Source organism: Hippopotamus amphibius, chromosome 7, assembly GCF_030028045.1.
Source record: "Hippopotamus amphibius kiboko isolate mHipAmp2 chromosome 7, mHipAmp2.hap2, whole genome shotgun sequence".
In the NCBI taxonomy this organism is placed as follows: domain Eukaryota; kingdom Metazoa; phylum Chordata; class Mammalia; order Artiodactyla; family Hippopotamidae; genus Hippopotamus; species Hippopotamus amphibius.
This window is the reverse complement of record NC_080192.1, coordinates 87,365,920-87,383,438: the sequence shown is the minus strand read 5'-3', so window position 1 is coordinate 87,383,438 and position 17,519 is coordinate 87,365,920. Positions and strand designations below refer to the sequence as shown.

At 34.2% G+C, this 17,519-nt stretch overlaps 1 protein-coding gene across 13 annotated transcripts in view; it reads right to left on the bottom strand.

Moving 5' to 3' along the window:
• EXOC6B (exocyst complex component 6B) overlaps positions 1-17,519 on the bottom strand; it is a 648,544-nt gene that overhangs the window by 564,480 nt on the left and 66,545 nt on the right. For all 13 annotated transcript variants that reach the window (XR_009054872.1, XR_009054873.1, XM_057743615.1 and 10 more), the window contains 4 exons: positions 10,554-10,719; positions 6,019-6,066; positions 4,244-4,334; positions 4,087-4,132 (listed from right to left, as the gene is read on the bottom strand). Coding sequence is in view for 11 of the 13 variants with exons in the window: in XM_057743615.1 (XP_057599598.1) it covers positions 4,087-4,132; positions 4,244-4,334; positions 6,019-6,066; positions 10,554-10,719 (351 nt within the window). In the remaining 2 variants the exon portion in view is untranslated. The remainder of the gene's footprint in view (positions 1-4,086; positions 4,133-4,243; positions 4,335-6,018; positions 6,067-10,553; positions 10,720-17,519) is intronic.

Sequence of the window (17,519 nt, the reverse complement as noted above, 5' to 3'; positions counted from 1 at the left end):
AATTTTAAAAATCAACAGAAATCAGAAAATATTTGAAATAAATATAAAAAAAACCCACAACATCATAAAACATTTAGAGAGAAATGTATAGCTTTAAATGGCTACATTACAAAATAGAACCAAAATCAATGCCCTAGGTTTCCACCTAATAAAGCTAGAAAAAGAGCAAATTATTTACAATAGCCAAGACATGGAAACAACCCAAACATCCATCAACAGATAAATGGATTAAGAAGATATGAGATATATATTATGAGAGATATATCTCTATATATATCTATATATATATATATGACCGAATCACTTTGCTATACACCTGAAACTAACACAACACTGTAAATCAACTATACTTCAACTTTTTTAAAAAAGAGCAAATTAAACCCCAAGCAAGCAGGAGAAAGGAAATACTAAAGATAACTGCAAAAATCAGTAAAATAGAAAAATAAGGAAAAAACTCAATAAAACCTAAAGATGCTACTTTCAAAAGAAATAATAAAATTGACAAACCTCTAGCCAAAATAATCAGAGAGACAAGAGATAGAAACAAAGACAGAAAGAAAAGACAAATTATCAACAAAAGCAAGGAAAAAGAAGTATCGCTAAAGATTCTACACATTAAAATAATACAAGAATATCATTAACAATTTTTGTTAATGAATTCAACAACTTGGATGATGTGGACAAATCACTTGAAAGACACAAATAAGCAAAATTTACCCAAGAAACACAAAATGCAAACAGCTGTGCATTTATTTTTTAAATTAAATTCATAGTTAACAACTTTCTCATCAAAAACAAACAAATCTCCTAGGTTAAGTGGGTTCACTGGTAGATTCTACCAAATATTTAAGGAAGATAATTGCCAACATTATACAAATTCTTCCAGAAACCAAAGAGGGAAAACTTTCCAAGTTATTGACAAGGCCAGCATTAATCTGATACCAAAAACAAAAGATATTACAAAAAGAGAAAACTACAGTTAAATATTCTCATGAAGATAGATTCAAAAATCTTCAACAAAATTTTAGCAAATCAAATACCACATCATATTAAAAGGATAATATACCATGACCAAAGTGTGATTTATTCCATAAATGCAAGTTTGGTTTAACATTCAATACAGTTCATCACATTAATAAACTAAAAAAGAAGTTAAAAAAAAAAACATATGATCATCTCACTGACATAGAAAAAGCATTTGACAAAATATTCATTCCTGAAAGAAACTTTCAACAATTAGAAATAGAAGAGAACTTCTTCAACCTTATAAATGGCAAGTACAAAAATACTACACTTAACATATGACTTAATGGTTAAATGCTTTCCCCCTAAGATCAGGAACAGGGCAAAGATATCTACTCTAACTACTTCTAGTCAACACTGTATTGGAGGCCAGTTCAAAAAGACAAGAAAAACAAACCAAAAAGAAAGCATCCCAATTGGAAAGAAAGAAACATATCTGTCTTTATTTGAAGACAAGATAATCAATCAGCTACATAAAATATCCAATGGAATATACAAAAAAGCTACTAGAACTAGTAAGTGATTTAGCAAGGTTGCAGAATACAAGATAAATATACAAATTAAATGACTGAAAATTGAAATCTAAAGAGCAATACCATTTTTTTTTAATTTTCTTTTTTTTGTTTTTTTTTTTTTTAGCTGCGCCACTGCAGCATGTGGGATCTTAGTTCCCCAATCAGGATTCAAACACATGCCCCCTGCATTGGAAGGACAGAGTCTTAACTGCTGGACCACCAGGGAAGCCCCAGCAATACCATTTAAAATAAGCATCAAAAAATACAAAATAATTAGGGATAAATATGACAAAAAATATGTAAGACCTGTTCACTAAAAACTGAAAACAGTGCTGAAAAAAATTAGAAAAGACCCAACTAAATCAGAGCATTCACACTGGTGAGTGAGGGGTAAGATGGTACAACATGGGATACAAGGTACCTAGTAAGGTAAGACTGTCTGTTTAGGAAGGCAGCATGGCATGGAGTGTCAAAGCCAAACAAGGATGAGGAGGGCATTCAGGCAGGACAGAAATGTTAACACAGGGTATTAGAGCCCAAGCAGAGTAAGGAGGATATCATATAGGAGGGCAACTCAGTGTGTGGTGTTCATACAGCTCAAGGGAGCCTAAGAAATATAATCCTACTGCATGTGTCAGAAAAAGGTGAGCTACAAATACTGGTGAATAGCACTTATGACAATAACTAGAATTAAGAGAAATGTGGATTGTTCATATAATGAACTACTATAAAGCAATTAAAATAAGTGAACTAGATCTCTATACATAAATTTTAAAAAGCTCTCCACTAGTATGTAAGCCCCCTAACAGCAGACATTTTTGTTTATTTTTTCAGAGCTATATCCCCAGCACTTAGAGCAATGTCTAACAACATAGTAGGTACTCAGTTCATTTTTATTGAATGAATGAATCTCAAAAAATAAGGACTGAGAACTATTCATGTAAATGTTTTTAAAAACAAAAAATACAATATATGATTTATGGATATTAAAAACATGGACGAGAAGGACATAGCAAATTTATGATACTGGTTTGCTCAAGGGAGTAGGGAAAGAAATAGAATTGAGAAAGGGGATATGAGTTTTATCTATAATTTTTTAAAATGTACAACTTTACCTCTCTCTGTCTATATATGTTTATATATATGCCATAAATATTTATGTATATATATGAGTCAAAACTGGAACTGTTACTATCCATTAATTCAGAGAAGTTGATACAGAAGCTTTTTTTTAATCTCTGTAATTTTTTATAATTTCAGAACTTCACAAAAAGATTCTCAGGGAAATAATATTACTTTCTATCTATCTCACTGAACAGAATTTCTCATACTGTTCAACCTGTTTTCTTATATGAATATGTCTTCCCGGGGAGAAAGCAATTTGGGAAAATATCCTAAGAAATTCAAAAAATATTGGTGCCTCTTGCTTTAACTTTAAAATTCTTGAGAATTTATCATTTTTATTCACAATATTTTTAATCTTATTTCAGTATTAAATACATTTTAATTCCATACTTTTTCCCTCAAAACTAGGTAAAATTCACATTCCAAGAAGTTGTGTCCTGTTTATCTTATAGCTTCACATACTCCCATCATACTGCAGGATACCCCAGGGCAGAGAGGGTGGAAATGCTTACTCTAGTTTGGGAAGAAGAGTCAGAGTCACTATCAAGTTTTCTCTGAAATAAAACCAGATGAAAATAACACAGAGGAAAGGAATCCTCTGAACTTAACCTTGATCTTGCCCCTTGTGATGGTTAATTTTATGTTTCAACTTTGTTAGGCCATAGTACCCACAGATTTGGTCAAATATTATTCTGGATAGTTCTGTGATGGTATTTTTTACGTGAGATTATTAGCACTTAAATCAGTAGATTTTGAGTAAAGAAGAATGGTCTCCATAATGTGGGTGGGCTTCATTAAATAAGTTAAAGGCCTTGATAGAAAAGACTAAACTCCCCAGAGGAAGATGGAATTCTGCCAGCAGACAGACTCAGGCAACAATATTTTTTCTTCCCTGACACTAGCCTACCAGCCAACTATGCAGATTTTGGACTTGCCAGCCTCCATAATCACGTGAACCAATTTGCTAAAAAAATCTCTCTCTCTCTCTCTCACACACACACACACACACACACACACACACACACACTCTATTGGTTTTGTTTCAATGGAGAACCCTGACTGATTCACCACTGCAGAATCAGTAACTATTTTTTTTTCTACTATAATACTAAACCAAAGTATGTTTCTCAAATTAACTGTTACTAAAACAGTTATATGCTTTTCCCCTAAAAAGCTGGGTCTTCTAAAAGTCAAAATATGTGTAGTGTATTTTATTAAGCATAATACATGACAAAATACATCAGCATACCACTAGTATATGTAAATAACTCTCAAGATGAATCAATCAGTATACAAAAGACTAGAGAAAATGTTTGTATGGACTTAATTATTTTTTGAAAGGTTATGCTAAATACAGACTTTAAAAAAAATTCTAAACAGAAAGTTCAGATAATATAAAGTATTCAATAAAAAAAAATCTTACCTTTTAGTTTTCATCTGGTCCCTCAATTTGCTATACATCTCCAGGACTTGAAAGAGAAGGGGAAAAAGAGCACACAAGCATTATTTAGAGAAAGTTAAAAACTAATTAAAGCTAAAGGAATTGCATCAAGAATTCTATTCTATTTCCAGTTCCTCACCTGGAAGACACAGCATTAATTTATCAACAGTGGCAGAAATATTTCTCTGTTGTAGTCGACACTGCTTCAGCTCTTCCATTGCTATTACCAGCTTGGCAAGAGGGAAAAAAACTGAATTATACCAACAGCTGTAAATAAAAAGCTTTCAGTCACATTTTTCCACCCTATGTTCAATTCATCAGAAAATCTCAGACAGTTTCATAGTAAGACCTGCCAAGTAGACTAAGGAACTGCCTTTCTCAACCAGTAAAACATCCCTGCACAGTTTCCCACTTTCTTCCCAAGATGCATACATACTACACTAGGAAAGGCTAAGTGAAATGAAATCTTAAAATTCAGAGGCTATCCAAGAGAAAAGAAAAAACTTGCAGATTTGCTCCAAACCCTATTCAGACTCTTCATGATTTATGATTTCATCAATCTTCTAAGAAGATCCTATATTTCTGTCATCAGTGCTAGACTCCTAGCGGAAAACAGTCCTTCCTATATGGCTTCAAATGAATCTTGAAAATAATCTTCAACTAAATCTATTTCAACAAATAAACCACACAGTTAGAAGTTGTGGCTTTTCCAAGGGTTCCAGTTTAATGAAGAGTAAATAACTTTTCTTCTCATAGCATTTTAAAGTCTTCCACTGAAGTCATACCACAATAAAATTAGAAGAAACTGAGCTCTTTGCAAAAACTTAAAATATGTAAGACAAACTTTCAAAAAGCAATAGTCTACACGGCCTCCCATAGTATTCATCCCATACCCATACCTAAAAATGTTATCTACTTAGATACTATGCAAAAAAGAAAAAAGGAAATGGTCCTGTTACCGATAAAACAAAGGCTAATTTTAAAGATTAGCCTTAAATGATCTTAAAGGTTATTAAAATTAAACATTAAATAACTATTAGGCAATAAGGAAGGTAGATGATACAGAGAAAAGTAATAGACTATAAGTCAGAAAACTTGGGTTTTAGTCCCAGCCTTGCCAATTACTATGTAAACATCAGCAAATCATCTGTTTTAGTTTCCTAATCAATAAAATAGTGATAACACCAGTTCTGACTTTGTCATGGGTATGCCATGAGGATTAAGTGAGAAAATGGATATAAAATAACTCTTATAAAATATGATGATTTAAATTGTGAGTATATCGATTAACAGAATCAATGATTCATTTCTTATAACAAATATTTATGGCACATTCACGTTGTGCCAGTCACTGTTTAGGCAGGTAGAGGGGATATGGCAATGCATTAACAAAAGGAAAAAGAAAGAAAAATCCTGACCTCATGGAGCTTAATTTCTAATGGAAGGAGACAAAAAAAACAAACATTTAAGGAAAACGATATAATATCAAAGCATGATAGGTGCAATGGAGAAAAATAAAGCAGGAAAGGTAAAAAGAATACAAGGGGTGAAAGTGAGACTGCAATTCTAAATAAGGTGGTTGGAAAAGGCCTCATTAAGGAGGTAATATATGAGCAAAAGTCTGAAGTAGGTAAACATTTGGGAAAGAACATTCCAGGCAGAGGAAACAGCATGGCCACATTATGACTACTCAAGCAATTTAAAAACACAGCTAAGGAAGGCTACATACCCTCAGTAAGCAATCTAGCGGCTATATTTATTTACTTCAGATAAACATTTAGGAGAAGCAACATAATATCCAAGCTCCTCCAACATATTGCTTGTGGTCTTACAAGCCACTAAATCAAGAACATAGTCATCAAAGAGAATGATGGGACACAGAAAAGATTTTTTCAAAAGGTAAACTGGCCTTACTTCCTTTCCCTCATGCTGTAGTTTTCTATTAGTATCCGTCACTTGATTCTGTGGAGAGAAGACAATTTAAATTCATAAAAAACACTTAGACAATAGTTGGATAAGATCAAAATTTTAAATGAAAAGACTAAGAATAGGTATTCGGATTGCTTCCATATTCCACCACATTTTGGTTTAGTGGCGTTCTCTTGGGATTAAATTATATTAACTTTTCTACTGAACATTTGTAAGACCTTTTGAACAATAAAAAATTACTAAAAAATATATTCAGTTTGAAATATTACAAACTAAAATAACATAACAACTAAAGATCATACTTTCATTTGGAAAGGAACGAAAAAATATAATAGGAAAAAAACCCCACAAAGAACCTTACCATCCCTACTATGTGTAGAAAGAACAAATTTTATCATAGATAGTCCTCACTTCACCAATGTATTCCTGGAAAACTTGAGTATAAACTAAACTTTTTAACTCAAATCAAATATTTCTACTTATTACCTAATTTTAGAAAATATTTTATCTTAATTTTTTGGATCATTAATTCTTAATAGTTCCTAACACCTCAATATTCCCATTTTTCTAAATCAATCTCTCCAGCAGATAGTCAAAACCAGGTAAAGAAGCTTTAAAATTATGCAGAGTTCATAATTTAAAGGAACTGGCACCACTTATTTTGGTAGCAACTTTCGAAGAAACAATTGATATAAAAAAATTAAGTATATAGAATAGTAATTTCCTCACCTTCTTAAACATTATCAAAACATGAGCAATATTAACTTCTAAAGCCTTAACAGAAGCTTTCTATACTTCCACCAATAACTGCCACTCCTTAAGCTTAACACTTAACTGCTATTCCCTTAACCCAGCATTTCCTGTTATGTCCCTCAGAACACCAAGAAATGTTAGTTAACAGGTACTCTTCACTCTGTATACACAAACACACAAACACACATACACACACACATCAATACATATAGGAAATACCACTAAACAGGTTAGTTTGTTCAGGACTTCTTAAAGCATTTAATAATCTATAGCACTGTAAATGCCCAGGAAGGAGATATCACACAGTGTTTTCCAACTTATTTTATGTAACACCCTTTCATTGAGGATCATCTCAAGAAACTAGTTTTTCAGGAACATACCTTTGAAAACTTTGCTCTAAACTATACCCTATACACTATACCTGGACTATCACTTTCTGAGCAGATTACCACATGCACTGCTATTGTAGCAAAAATGCAGCCATAAACATAACATAAATGAATGGGCATTGCTGTGTTCCAATAAAACTTTATTTACAAAATTAAAGGCAAGCTGGATTTGGCCTGTGAGATATAGCTTGCCAATCCTTGGTCTAGAATAAGTGAGACTGAAGACCTTATTATTCAAATCAATAAACGGATGTTATTCAAAAATGGGATTAATAGCTCAATATAAGAAAAAGCTTTTAAATGGAACTGGGACATTTGTAGAGACATGGATGGACCTGGAGACTGTCATACAGAGTGAAGTGAGTCAGAAAGAGAAAAACAAATATCGTATATTAACACATATACGTGGAATAGAGAAAAATGGTACAGAGCAACCGGTTTTTCAAGGCAGAAATAGGACACAGATGTAGAGAACAAACATATGGACACCAAGTGGGGAAAGCGGGGAAGGTTGGGGGGGCATGAATTGGGAGATTGGGATACCAAATAGTACACTCTAAATATATGCAGTTTATTGTATGTTAACTGTATCTCAATGACAGTTATTAAAAAGAAAAAAAAAGAAAAAAGAAAAAGCTTTTAAGCAGTGTGAATAAAAATGGGGTGGGTTGCCTTGAGTGATTATTATTCAAAAATAATTACATTTTTTTCATGTAAACAGATCTCATAAAATTCAGCCTTCCATAAATAGTACTAAATTCAGCATCACTGTCTCTACTAGAATACCTTGTTTACTTTATAAAGATACCATTCTTGAAACTTTTTTTTACCTCAAATTCATTGTCAGAAATATATTTTACATTGCAACCAGTACACAAGTATAGGAAATGTGCACAGGCGCGTGCTCACACACACACACACACACAGAAACAAAATTTTCAAGAAGCAATGTTTAGTCTTACTACATGTATTACACTTTATTGTCTCCTTTTCTATTCTATTTCAATTTTTATTAAAAATACTGATCATGGCCCACTAAATTGATTTCATGCAAACTAGAGTTCTAAAACATCCACAGGAGCCTAGCGAAAGCTTTTGATAAGAAAGATAATTACTATTTCAATACTATTTGAACATAACAATGGGAGGAAATCTATACTGCTTGTCTAGGATGCTACTTCTTGATTCAGAAAACATATATATGTATGTACACACATACACACATACGTACCATGAATCAAAAGAAATAATGGGCATCCTAGACATTGTAGGATTTTCATTGTTATGTTCAAATAATAGTGACAGTAGGTAATACTTAGTATTTTCCATTTTCTAAACGCTTTTCTGAAGTTCAAGAATTTCTAAGTTTCACAGGCTCTTAACACAGGTTGAATGGATGCCCCCTAGAGCAGAGTCTCTAGGTGTTAATGGTGAGCATTATGGGCAATATTCAGGTACTCCACCACATGACTACTTCAGTAACCAGAGACAAAGCGCCCAGTTGCCCAACATGGGCAACTGACCCAAGGAGCAGAGGGAGAGGTTTTGGAATACAGGCATCAAGAACAGTCCAAGGTGAGGACAGATGGGAACCTGGGATGGCTGAGTGAGGACAAACAGCACATACAGCTCCTGGCATCTTTGTTTTCACACATTTCAGATACTTCTGTCCATTTGAGGCTTTTCATCCCCCAACATTCAGTATAAATTTTTAAACAGAATCAAATTGCTCTTACATTTTAATCTGCTTTATACACTAAGCAAACATTTCTAATACTTTCCCATGTCAGATATTCTCCTACAATATATTATAGTCTATTACTCTTTTAAGTGGATATACTATGATTTATTTTACTGAAGTACATTACTTTTTGGGACATTTTAAAGTTTTAGCCATTAAAAAAAGAAATCACATGAACATCCTTGCACATGTACCTATAGCTTTAGAATAAATCTTAAAACGATGTGGAGTTTTCAGTATTGATAAATAAAATTGCTCTCCTTAAAAGCTGTAAGAGTCTACACTCCAACCAGGCTTCCCAGGTTGCTAGGTATCATCTCCAACCTTAATTAACATTTGTTTCATCTTTGTCATTTTATTAGGCAGCACTTTATTGTTTAAATTTGCATTCCTTTGATTCTAAATTATAGAGTTCCCTTGTATTTCTTCTTATGTAAACTGTATATTAACATGTATTTCTCAGTTTTCTATTAGAGTGTTCATATTTTTCCTATTAATTATTGACTTTTTCTATGTTAGGATATCAATCATTTATCATATGTATTTGTAAATATTTTTAGTTATTATTTACCTTTACATGTTTAACTTGTATGTGGAAAGTTCTTTCATTTTAATGTTGTCTATCAACATTTCTTTCTGGCTTAGGAATTGTGTTTAGAAACATATTCCTCACTCCCCAAAATCACATAAGTATTCATCTATATTTTCTACTAGTTCCTTTACGGTTTTATTTTTTACATTTAACTCTTTAGTTCACCTGAAATTAGATTTGGTACATTGACTGAGAAAGGAATCTAACTTAATTTCAATTAAAATAGTTAAGCATTAAAGAACATTAACAACAAATCAGAAGAATTGTTACTTTTGGAGGAGAGGGTGAAGAAAGCCACTGAGAAGGGTAAAAAAGAGAGATTTAATTTGTTGGCAATATTGTATTTCTCATGACGATTTGGACAGTTGTTGTACAGGTCCATAAAGTCTTATTTGAAACCTTGGGACGCACTGCGTTTTGGACTTCATAATTTTGGAGATTTTATAAAGATAACATGGTACATATTGTTTATCATATAACACCCCCCAATGGGCACTAGGACAGCATCCCATAATCAAATACAGTAATATTTCTGTAGCAAAGTCAGTTACCCAAGATAAGTGAATTTGCTATGCCAGGGACAAAACCAATATAGCTTTCCTGGACTTGAATCTGTCATATCAAGAAAACCTTCATGCTTTGGTAGAAGATACTCCACAACTATCACTAATTTTTTTTTCCTTTGGCTTAGATTGCCATGCTGCAGAGACTTCTACAGCCATGCCTTGCAATTCTGTCATCCAACAGGGATGGCTTTTACCTAGCAAGGAAGCAGACAGATGACAGAAGAGTCAACCGAGTTTCTGTTTGAAAGAAGCTGATTCTTGTTACTGGTTCTCATCCACATGTAGTTATCCCAAATAAATTTTAACTTGAAAGAGTATCATTTTCAGCTAAAAGCCATAATCTCAATTATCTATGTTTCAGTACAAATTCCTTTCTTATTATTCAAAAATCTTTAGTACAAATATGTAACCTGCAATGTATTCTCCACTCTTTTAATGTTCATCAAAACCCCAAGACAGAGAGAAACAACTCTTCTTACTTTGAGTTTCTGGGCTTCTCCTCTAACTTTCAGCAGTTCCGTTATAGAGTCCACAAAGCCCTGGTAATGAAAGTTGCACATTTTCTCAATTTCTCGGTCATGATTGCGGATGCGAGTTTCAAGCTTCTCCATGAATCGTCCATGTTCCTCACCATCATAAACAGACCTTTTAAAAAAATGGCATGAATATTATACCAGATTTACGTCTAAGAAAGAGAAACAGATTTACAAACCCAGAAGCAAATTTATTTGGAAATCAGATATTTAAGTTACATAAACCACAGAGTAATCCAATTGTATTAATGTTGCCACAATGCTAGATGAGTACTTTTTTTTTAGGAAAATCCAAAATTTTGTTTCCTTATTTATTGAAAAATATTTAAGTGTTTGACAGTATTCATCATAGAACTCTCATCATAAAATGAAAGAACTAAATTACAATTCCTCTATACCTTTCTTTCTCAGTTAAACTAATCTAAAAAATCTTAACTTTAGATAAACCCAACTATGCATTTACTCCAGGATTATACCCAAGAAGTTGACACTGCTGGAGGGAAATCACATAGGTGTGCTGCTAGACTCAGTTTAGCTATCTGATGACAAATTTAAATTGGGCAGCCAAATACCGCTAGATAATAATACTAAAACTATCCCACCAACTACCACCACCAAAAAAATCACTTCGTAGTCTCCAAAATATGTGAAAACCTTAGTTTCTCCTCTCCTCAAATGTCTGCCCTCTCTCTTACTTTCAGCTGCACTTCACAAGAAAAAAAACAAATTCCTCTCCTCTCACCCAACCTACTTACATCTGAAACTCCCATTCTGTTCCCCCTCCTGTAACAATGGAAAAAGTATTTTAAACTCTTTTATCTAGTCATTCTTGTTGTCTCTAAGAACTTTACTCCTGCAATTATTCCCTTTTATTCCTACCCTATAGTATATATTTCTCCCACTCTACTAAATCATTCTCATGAGTATATAAACATGAATTTAAGAAACCTGTCCTTACCTATATATTTCCCTCCAGCTACCATCTTATTTTTCTGCTCCCCTTCCCAGCAAAACTTCTTTCTACTTCCTCAGCTCCAATTAGTTAGCATTCATTTTACTGCACCTAACAGCAGCACTTGCTATGGTTTACATATACCTTTCTTCTTGAAACACTGTTTTCTCTAGACTTCAATGATACCACACTAAGTGGTTTTCATCCTTTTACTGACATGCCTTCTCAGTCTCCTTCCTGGGTTCCTACTTCTCCCCTATTTTTTTTCTAGATATTCCTAAAAGCTCTTCTCTTTCCTACCTATGGTCTCTCACCAAGAAATGCCAGCTAATCCCATGTCTTTATAATACCATCTATTAGAGTGGTAGACCTCCTAATCTATACCTTCAATTCTGAGCACTTTCCTGAGCACCAGACTCAAATATCCAGCTACTATTTAACAACTCCAATTAGATTTTTAAAAGCCATCTCAAATTTTAACATAGAAAAAAAATCATCTACCTCCAAACTATCTCCACTCCCAAATCCGATCCTCCCCAAACTCCCCACCACCCAGCTACCCCATCACAGCTAATGGCACTATCCAGTTGCCCAAGTCAAAAATCCAAATCCAGGAATCACTCCTCATGTACCTCTTTCCATCATACACTCCATCCAATCCATTAGTAAGTCCTGACAACTCAACCTCCAAAACATATCTTAAAATTGACCACCAACCCACCAAGTCCACTAAAACCCTAGTCTAAACCTGTATCATTGGCACACTGGACCAATGCAATAGCCTCCTGAAAGTCTCTGTTCTGCACTCCTCATCCCTTCTACTCCTGTCCCAATGCAGATACTCTCCACACAGCAGTAAAAATGGTCTTTATGAAGCAATAGTTCAGATGTTATCCTCCTGCTTAAACCTCTCCAACTCCTTCTCTTTACAAAATGAATAAAAATCATAAATCCTTACCATGGCCTATAACATCCTGCGTAATCTAGCCTCTGATTATCTCTCTAACCTTGTTTCTCTCTAGGTCCCACCCCTAGCCTTGCCTTCCTCAGTCCTCTGTGCTCCTACTGCAGAGGATTTTTTTTAGCCTTTTCCTGCCTCAAGAAATCTGTTTTTGCTGTTCTTAGGCTGGTAACACTTATCCCCTATATCTTCAAACAACTTTCTCCTTCTCATCATCCCTAGTTTGTTATCTATCTCCCCCTCAATTCATCCCAATTAGACTGTAAGTTCCAGGGCAAGAACTTTTTCTGCCATATTTACTACTGTACCTCTAAAACAGTGCCAGACTGGTAATAGGCAGTGAACAAACATTCACCGACTAAATAAATGACTAACACTATCTCTAAAAACACACTGATCTCTGACATTTATTCAACAAACATACATTTGCTCATTACCAACATTTTCTGGTTCTATAATCATTTGTAGGTACCAGATCACCACTCTGATCCTGTGGATAAGACAGCATCCACTCCGCAGCAGATCAGTTCCACTGCCCAAAACTCAGTAGTAACCATAGAAAGTACATATGCAAGTTTGGATTCCAGTAAAAATTTTGAACACTTACTTCAGAAAAACCAGAGCAATCCAGATTCATTCTCCTCCCTTTGAAATAAAGGGATGCGATCTTCAAATAAATTATAAACAATCCCTGCTTTGACATACTATAGAATAACCACTTGCCTAAAGGAGCTATTTGGAAAACACAAGACAGAACTATTATTGACATTTCAACTAATCTCAAATAAGCATAACTTTTCCCCCGCCAAAGGAAAGGAAAAGAAAGATTTCCATGTAAAGGTACCAGTACTCCTTGCCATTTGAAGAAGAGGAATAACCACTGAAAATTCATCAATCTATATGGCATAAGAAGATTATTATTCAATACTGAGACAAGCCTCTTGGTTTCATATCTTGACACAGTAATACTTTTAAGTTAAGTAGTAAGTATACTTCCTTCTACAATGTAAAACATTATTTTTCTCCCTCCAAAGATCTACATTAGTGTGACAAAAGACAACCTCAAGGAGAAGAAAATGTCAAAGTTAAGAAATCCATAATTTATGTTAATAATGCCTCCCTAGCTTCCTGAACTTTCTATTAAAAAAGTATAAATCAAAGAAAGGAAAAGTAGATTTTAGCTGCCTGACTGTGTGGCCTTGGTGTTTAGCAATGTCATTAACTAGCTATGAGTCTTTGGCCAATTCAGTTAATCCCTCTGACCCTCAGCTTTCTCATTCTAAAGTAGGAAGCAATCAATTAGAAATCCTCTTTAGCATCAGCCTAGCTCTAAATTTCTACAATTCACTTCCACTTTCAAGTCCAGTCAGTAACAATGTAAAGATGATACATTTTTCAGAATAGTGTAAAGAGGTAGTTCAAAACAAGTTAATGAATTTTCTACATCCTTATCACTAGGCCCCACCTGTTTCTCCTCTTTTAGGGCCTTTATGATTCTAATAGTCTCTTTAATTATAATAATGTTGAATAACATGGAAGATTTATAGTGGATCTCCTGAATATTTTGAGAATTTAAAAAGTTAGAATAAAATGTAAAATCCACACACTTAAAACAGGAGTTTTGGACTATATTTAATTAACTTGTGTTCCATGAGTACACATCTGGAAAACTACAATTTCCAGATTTTATGTGGATTTGTGTGTAATTTTTAACGGAAACATCCGTAGTTTTCATTCAGTTATCAAAGGGTTAAAAATCACTGATTTAAAGGTTTTGTTTCAAATTGCCTAACATAGGAAAAGGCAATTATAATTATAGATCAGTACCTAACAGTTCAACTCACATCAGCAACGGGTGTATCTCAGACTTGGTGCTAACCAGCTATCAGATATAAAATGCTTAAAACAAAAATAAACAAGTCTTAAATTCTGGAAAGGTCATAGAGCTCCTGAAATTAACCTAATATTGGTAGTCAACATTGCACTTGAACAAAGAGTATCTCCCGCCCCTACAGTAAATGGATTAAACTGGAGAAAGTCTGCCATCTAGTGATGGCCCATTTCTAACATTTCTTGAAACTTAAATTTGATGTGATCAAGCAAAGAGGGACTGCTTAAAAATCTAAAAACTATATTCTATAATACTTGCTAGCCAAAGTCTTATAACCTGTTATTAAGTGATTTTTTATATAAAGTACTCTAATGTTTAAATGTCCATTTCTAATAGAAAGCAGGATCTTGAAAACAAAGTCATCTGCTTTTGACATGTGTGACATAGGTGTGTCAAACAAGACTACAAAATAAACTGCACTGCTGGCTCAATTATTTGTGATAATCCAAAGAATATTCTGGTACCTAGTGAAAGGTAAACAAGATATGCTTAGAAACTAGGAACTTTTTATAGCCTAAATTTTTACTCAGCTACATAAATGATGCCTGTGGTGTCTAACTTCCAAAAAAATCCCAAATAAACCACAGGTTTTTACAAAAAGTAAAATGTTTTATCCTAGTGTTCATATCTGACACATATTTCTAAACATTCCACCTAGATTAAGAGAGAGATTTTAACTTACAAAACATTTCAGGAATTCTATGCAACAAAAATATGTATCATTCTCAAGTACTGAATCATTACAGGATTATATCACTTGCGGGAGCCTACATCAGTTCCAATCTGTTTCTCAAAAGAGAAAAATAAATAAATAATGTAAGGTATATATGTTATCTCATTTAAATCCTAGGCACCTTATAAATTAGACATTATTCCCGTTTTATAACTGAGGAACCTAAAACCCAAGAAGATGAAATAACTTGCCAAATCTACAGAAAGTGTCCTCTATAGTATATCAGCTAGAAAGTGTCCTCTATAGTATATCAGTCTGTTTCCTTTTAGAGCAAAGGAAAGCAAGAAAGTCACATGGACCCCTAAAATGTTAGAGTTAAAAGATGGAATACAAAGCTTTTATTGTACAATGGAGGAAACTGAAGCCAAGAAAAGTTAAATGCCTTAATCAAAATTACATTGCTTGTTACTGATACACCTGGGCCTGACTCCCAAAGAAAACAGTTAGGAAAAACAAATGCAACATGAAGCCTGGCACAAAGCTAAGTGGTGTTTAAAAAGACACACACACACACACACACACACTTCTACTTTATGATGAGTCAGTTGCCTATTAGTTGTGCCTATACCACAGCTATTCCATTCTTCCCATTGGAAGAGTACCCCAATTTGTCCTGGTATTTCACGTTTTCATTCTACTGCAAGGGGTAAATACTAATTTAGACCAATCATGGTAATTCCATTCCCCTTGTCAGTGACCAGTTAACAGATGACACAACTCGCTGATGGAAGCAAAGGGAAGTTTGGAAGTGAGGATCCAACAAAAGGTTTCTTTCCTGAAGGATGAAGAAAAAGAAACTGCTTTTCCTACTTTGGACATTGTCCTGTACAATGCTTAGGGATGCAGCAACCATCCTGAGATGAGAGGAGATATTGCCAGTAATTTGAGGATTGCAAAGGGGAAAGACGGAAAACAACTTAATGATGAACCAATCCTGAAACAGTCCTATCTCCAGACTTCATGTTATGCGCATTAATAAATTTCCTATTTTAAGGGAAACTTCCTATTTCCACTTTGTCTCAACCGTCTGCTACTTGCAAAGGAAAGTATCCTAAATCCAGAACACTTTTCATTCTTCAAAGGTAGCAGGCAAATCAAAGAAACAACCAGCAGTCAGTCAAAGTCTAAACATGGCTAAGGAATCCTGTTTCCAGAACCCAGACTGCTCTCCCTTGCTTTCTTCTTAGTTAACAGTTAACTCCCAATTCACTCTTAAAATCTCAGCTTGCACTTCACTCTTTCTGGGAAACCTCCTCTAATCACATAGACTCTGTTATGTGTTCCTCCTTTGTTATTAATGCCATCACAGAATTTATTTAATTATATTCTGATTACCTATTCACTTGTCAATTTCCCCATACCAAAATGTTAATCCTCTTGTGGGCTGAGACTGTGTTTTACCCATTTTACCTCCAGCTCATAGCACAGAGCCTGGCACCGAGGAGATCCTCCATGTATGCTAAAGACAGAGAAAGAGAAGGAAGGGTAGGAAACTCAGATGTGGGTTTCTGATTGCCTCAAAGATGGATGCAAAAGAGTATCATATCAAACAAAGTTTATTTGCTGAGATGTTTTCAGAACCAAGGAGAACTTCAAGACACAAAGGACTGAACATTTTGCTTTTGTTTTTGATTAATCCAAGAAAAAACTCCAGAATTTGTTTTGTTCTTTTCTTTTTCATATATGTTTTTTAACTTGTCACGGTTTTAGTCCTGAAACATTTTCTTCTCATTAAGCTCCATAAAAGCATCATTAGTATTTCTGTTTATTCCAAAAGTTAAAAATAAAGTGGAAAAACAGATTTAAGCATGATGTTGAAAGAGAAACTGCAGGAGGTCAAGAGGAGTTTAAAGTCCCTTCCCTTCCTTACTTCGGTTTGTCTATCAATTTAATTCAGACCTTACTATGGTAATATGGATGCTCTGAGTGCAAAAGGTAAAAGTAGATTACTGTATATCAGCATCAATGACAGAGGAAGCATATGCTAATTGATGAAGTCTAAGCTAAAGACTACACCCAAAAGGTTTTGTCCTGCCACAGGAGATCAAATACATTCAAATCCTTTTCCCGCCCTTGCAGATACAAAGGTATCCAACTGGCTTCACCAAGATAGCCCACGCAACCAAAAGAAGTGATGGAACTCTCCTTCAAGGCAGGAAGGGAACCCCACACTTCCATGATGGCTATTTTCAAACGGATAAAAACAGGGTAGAGAAGTTTCAAATGGCACCTAGCTAAAGAGCCTACTAAAAACCTGGTATTGGTTACATAGGAAAGTGGAGAAGGGGACTTTGTCACAAAACATTAGTCAAATCAACAACAGACTATTGGAAAATAAACTAATGAAAGCAAGGAAACTCCAAATTAAGGATACA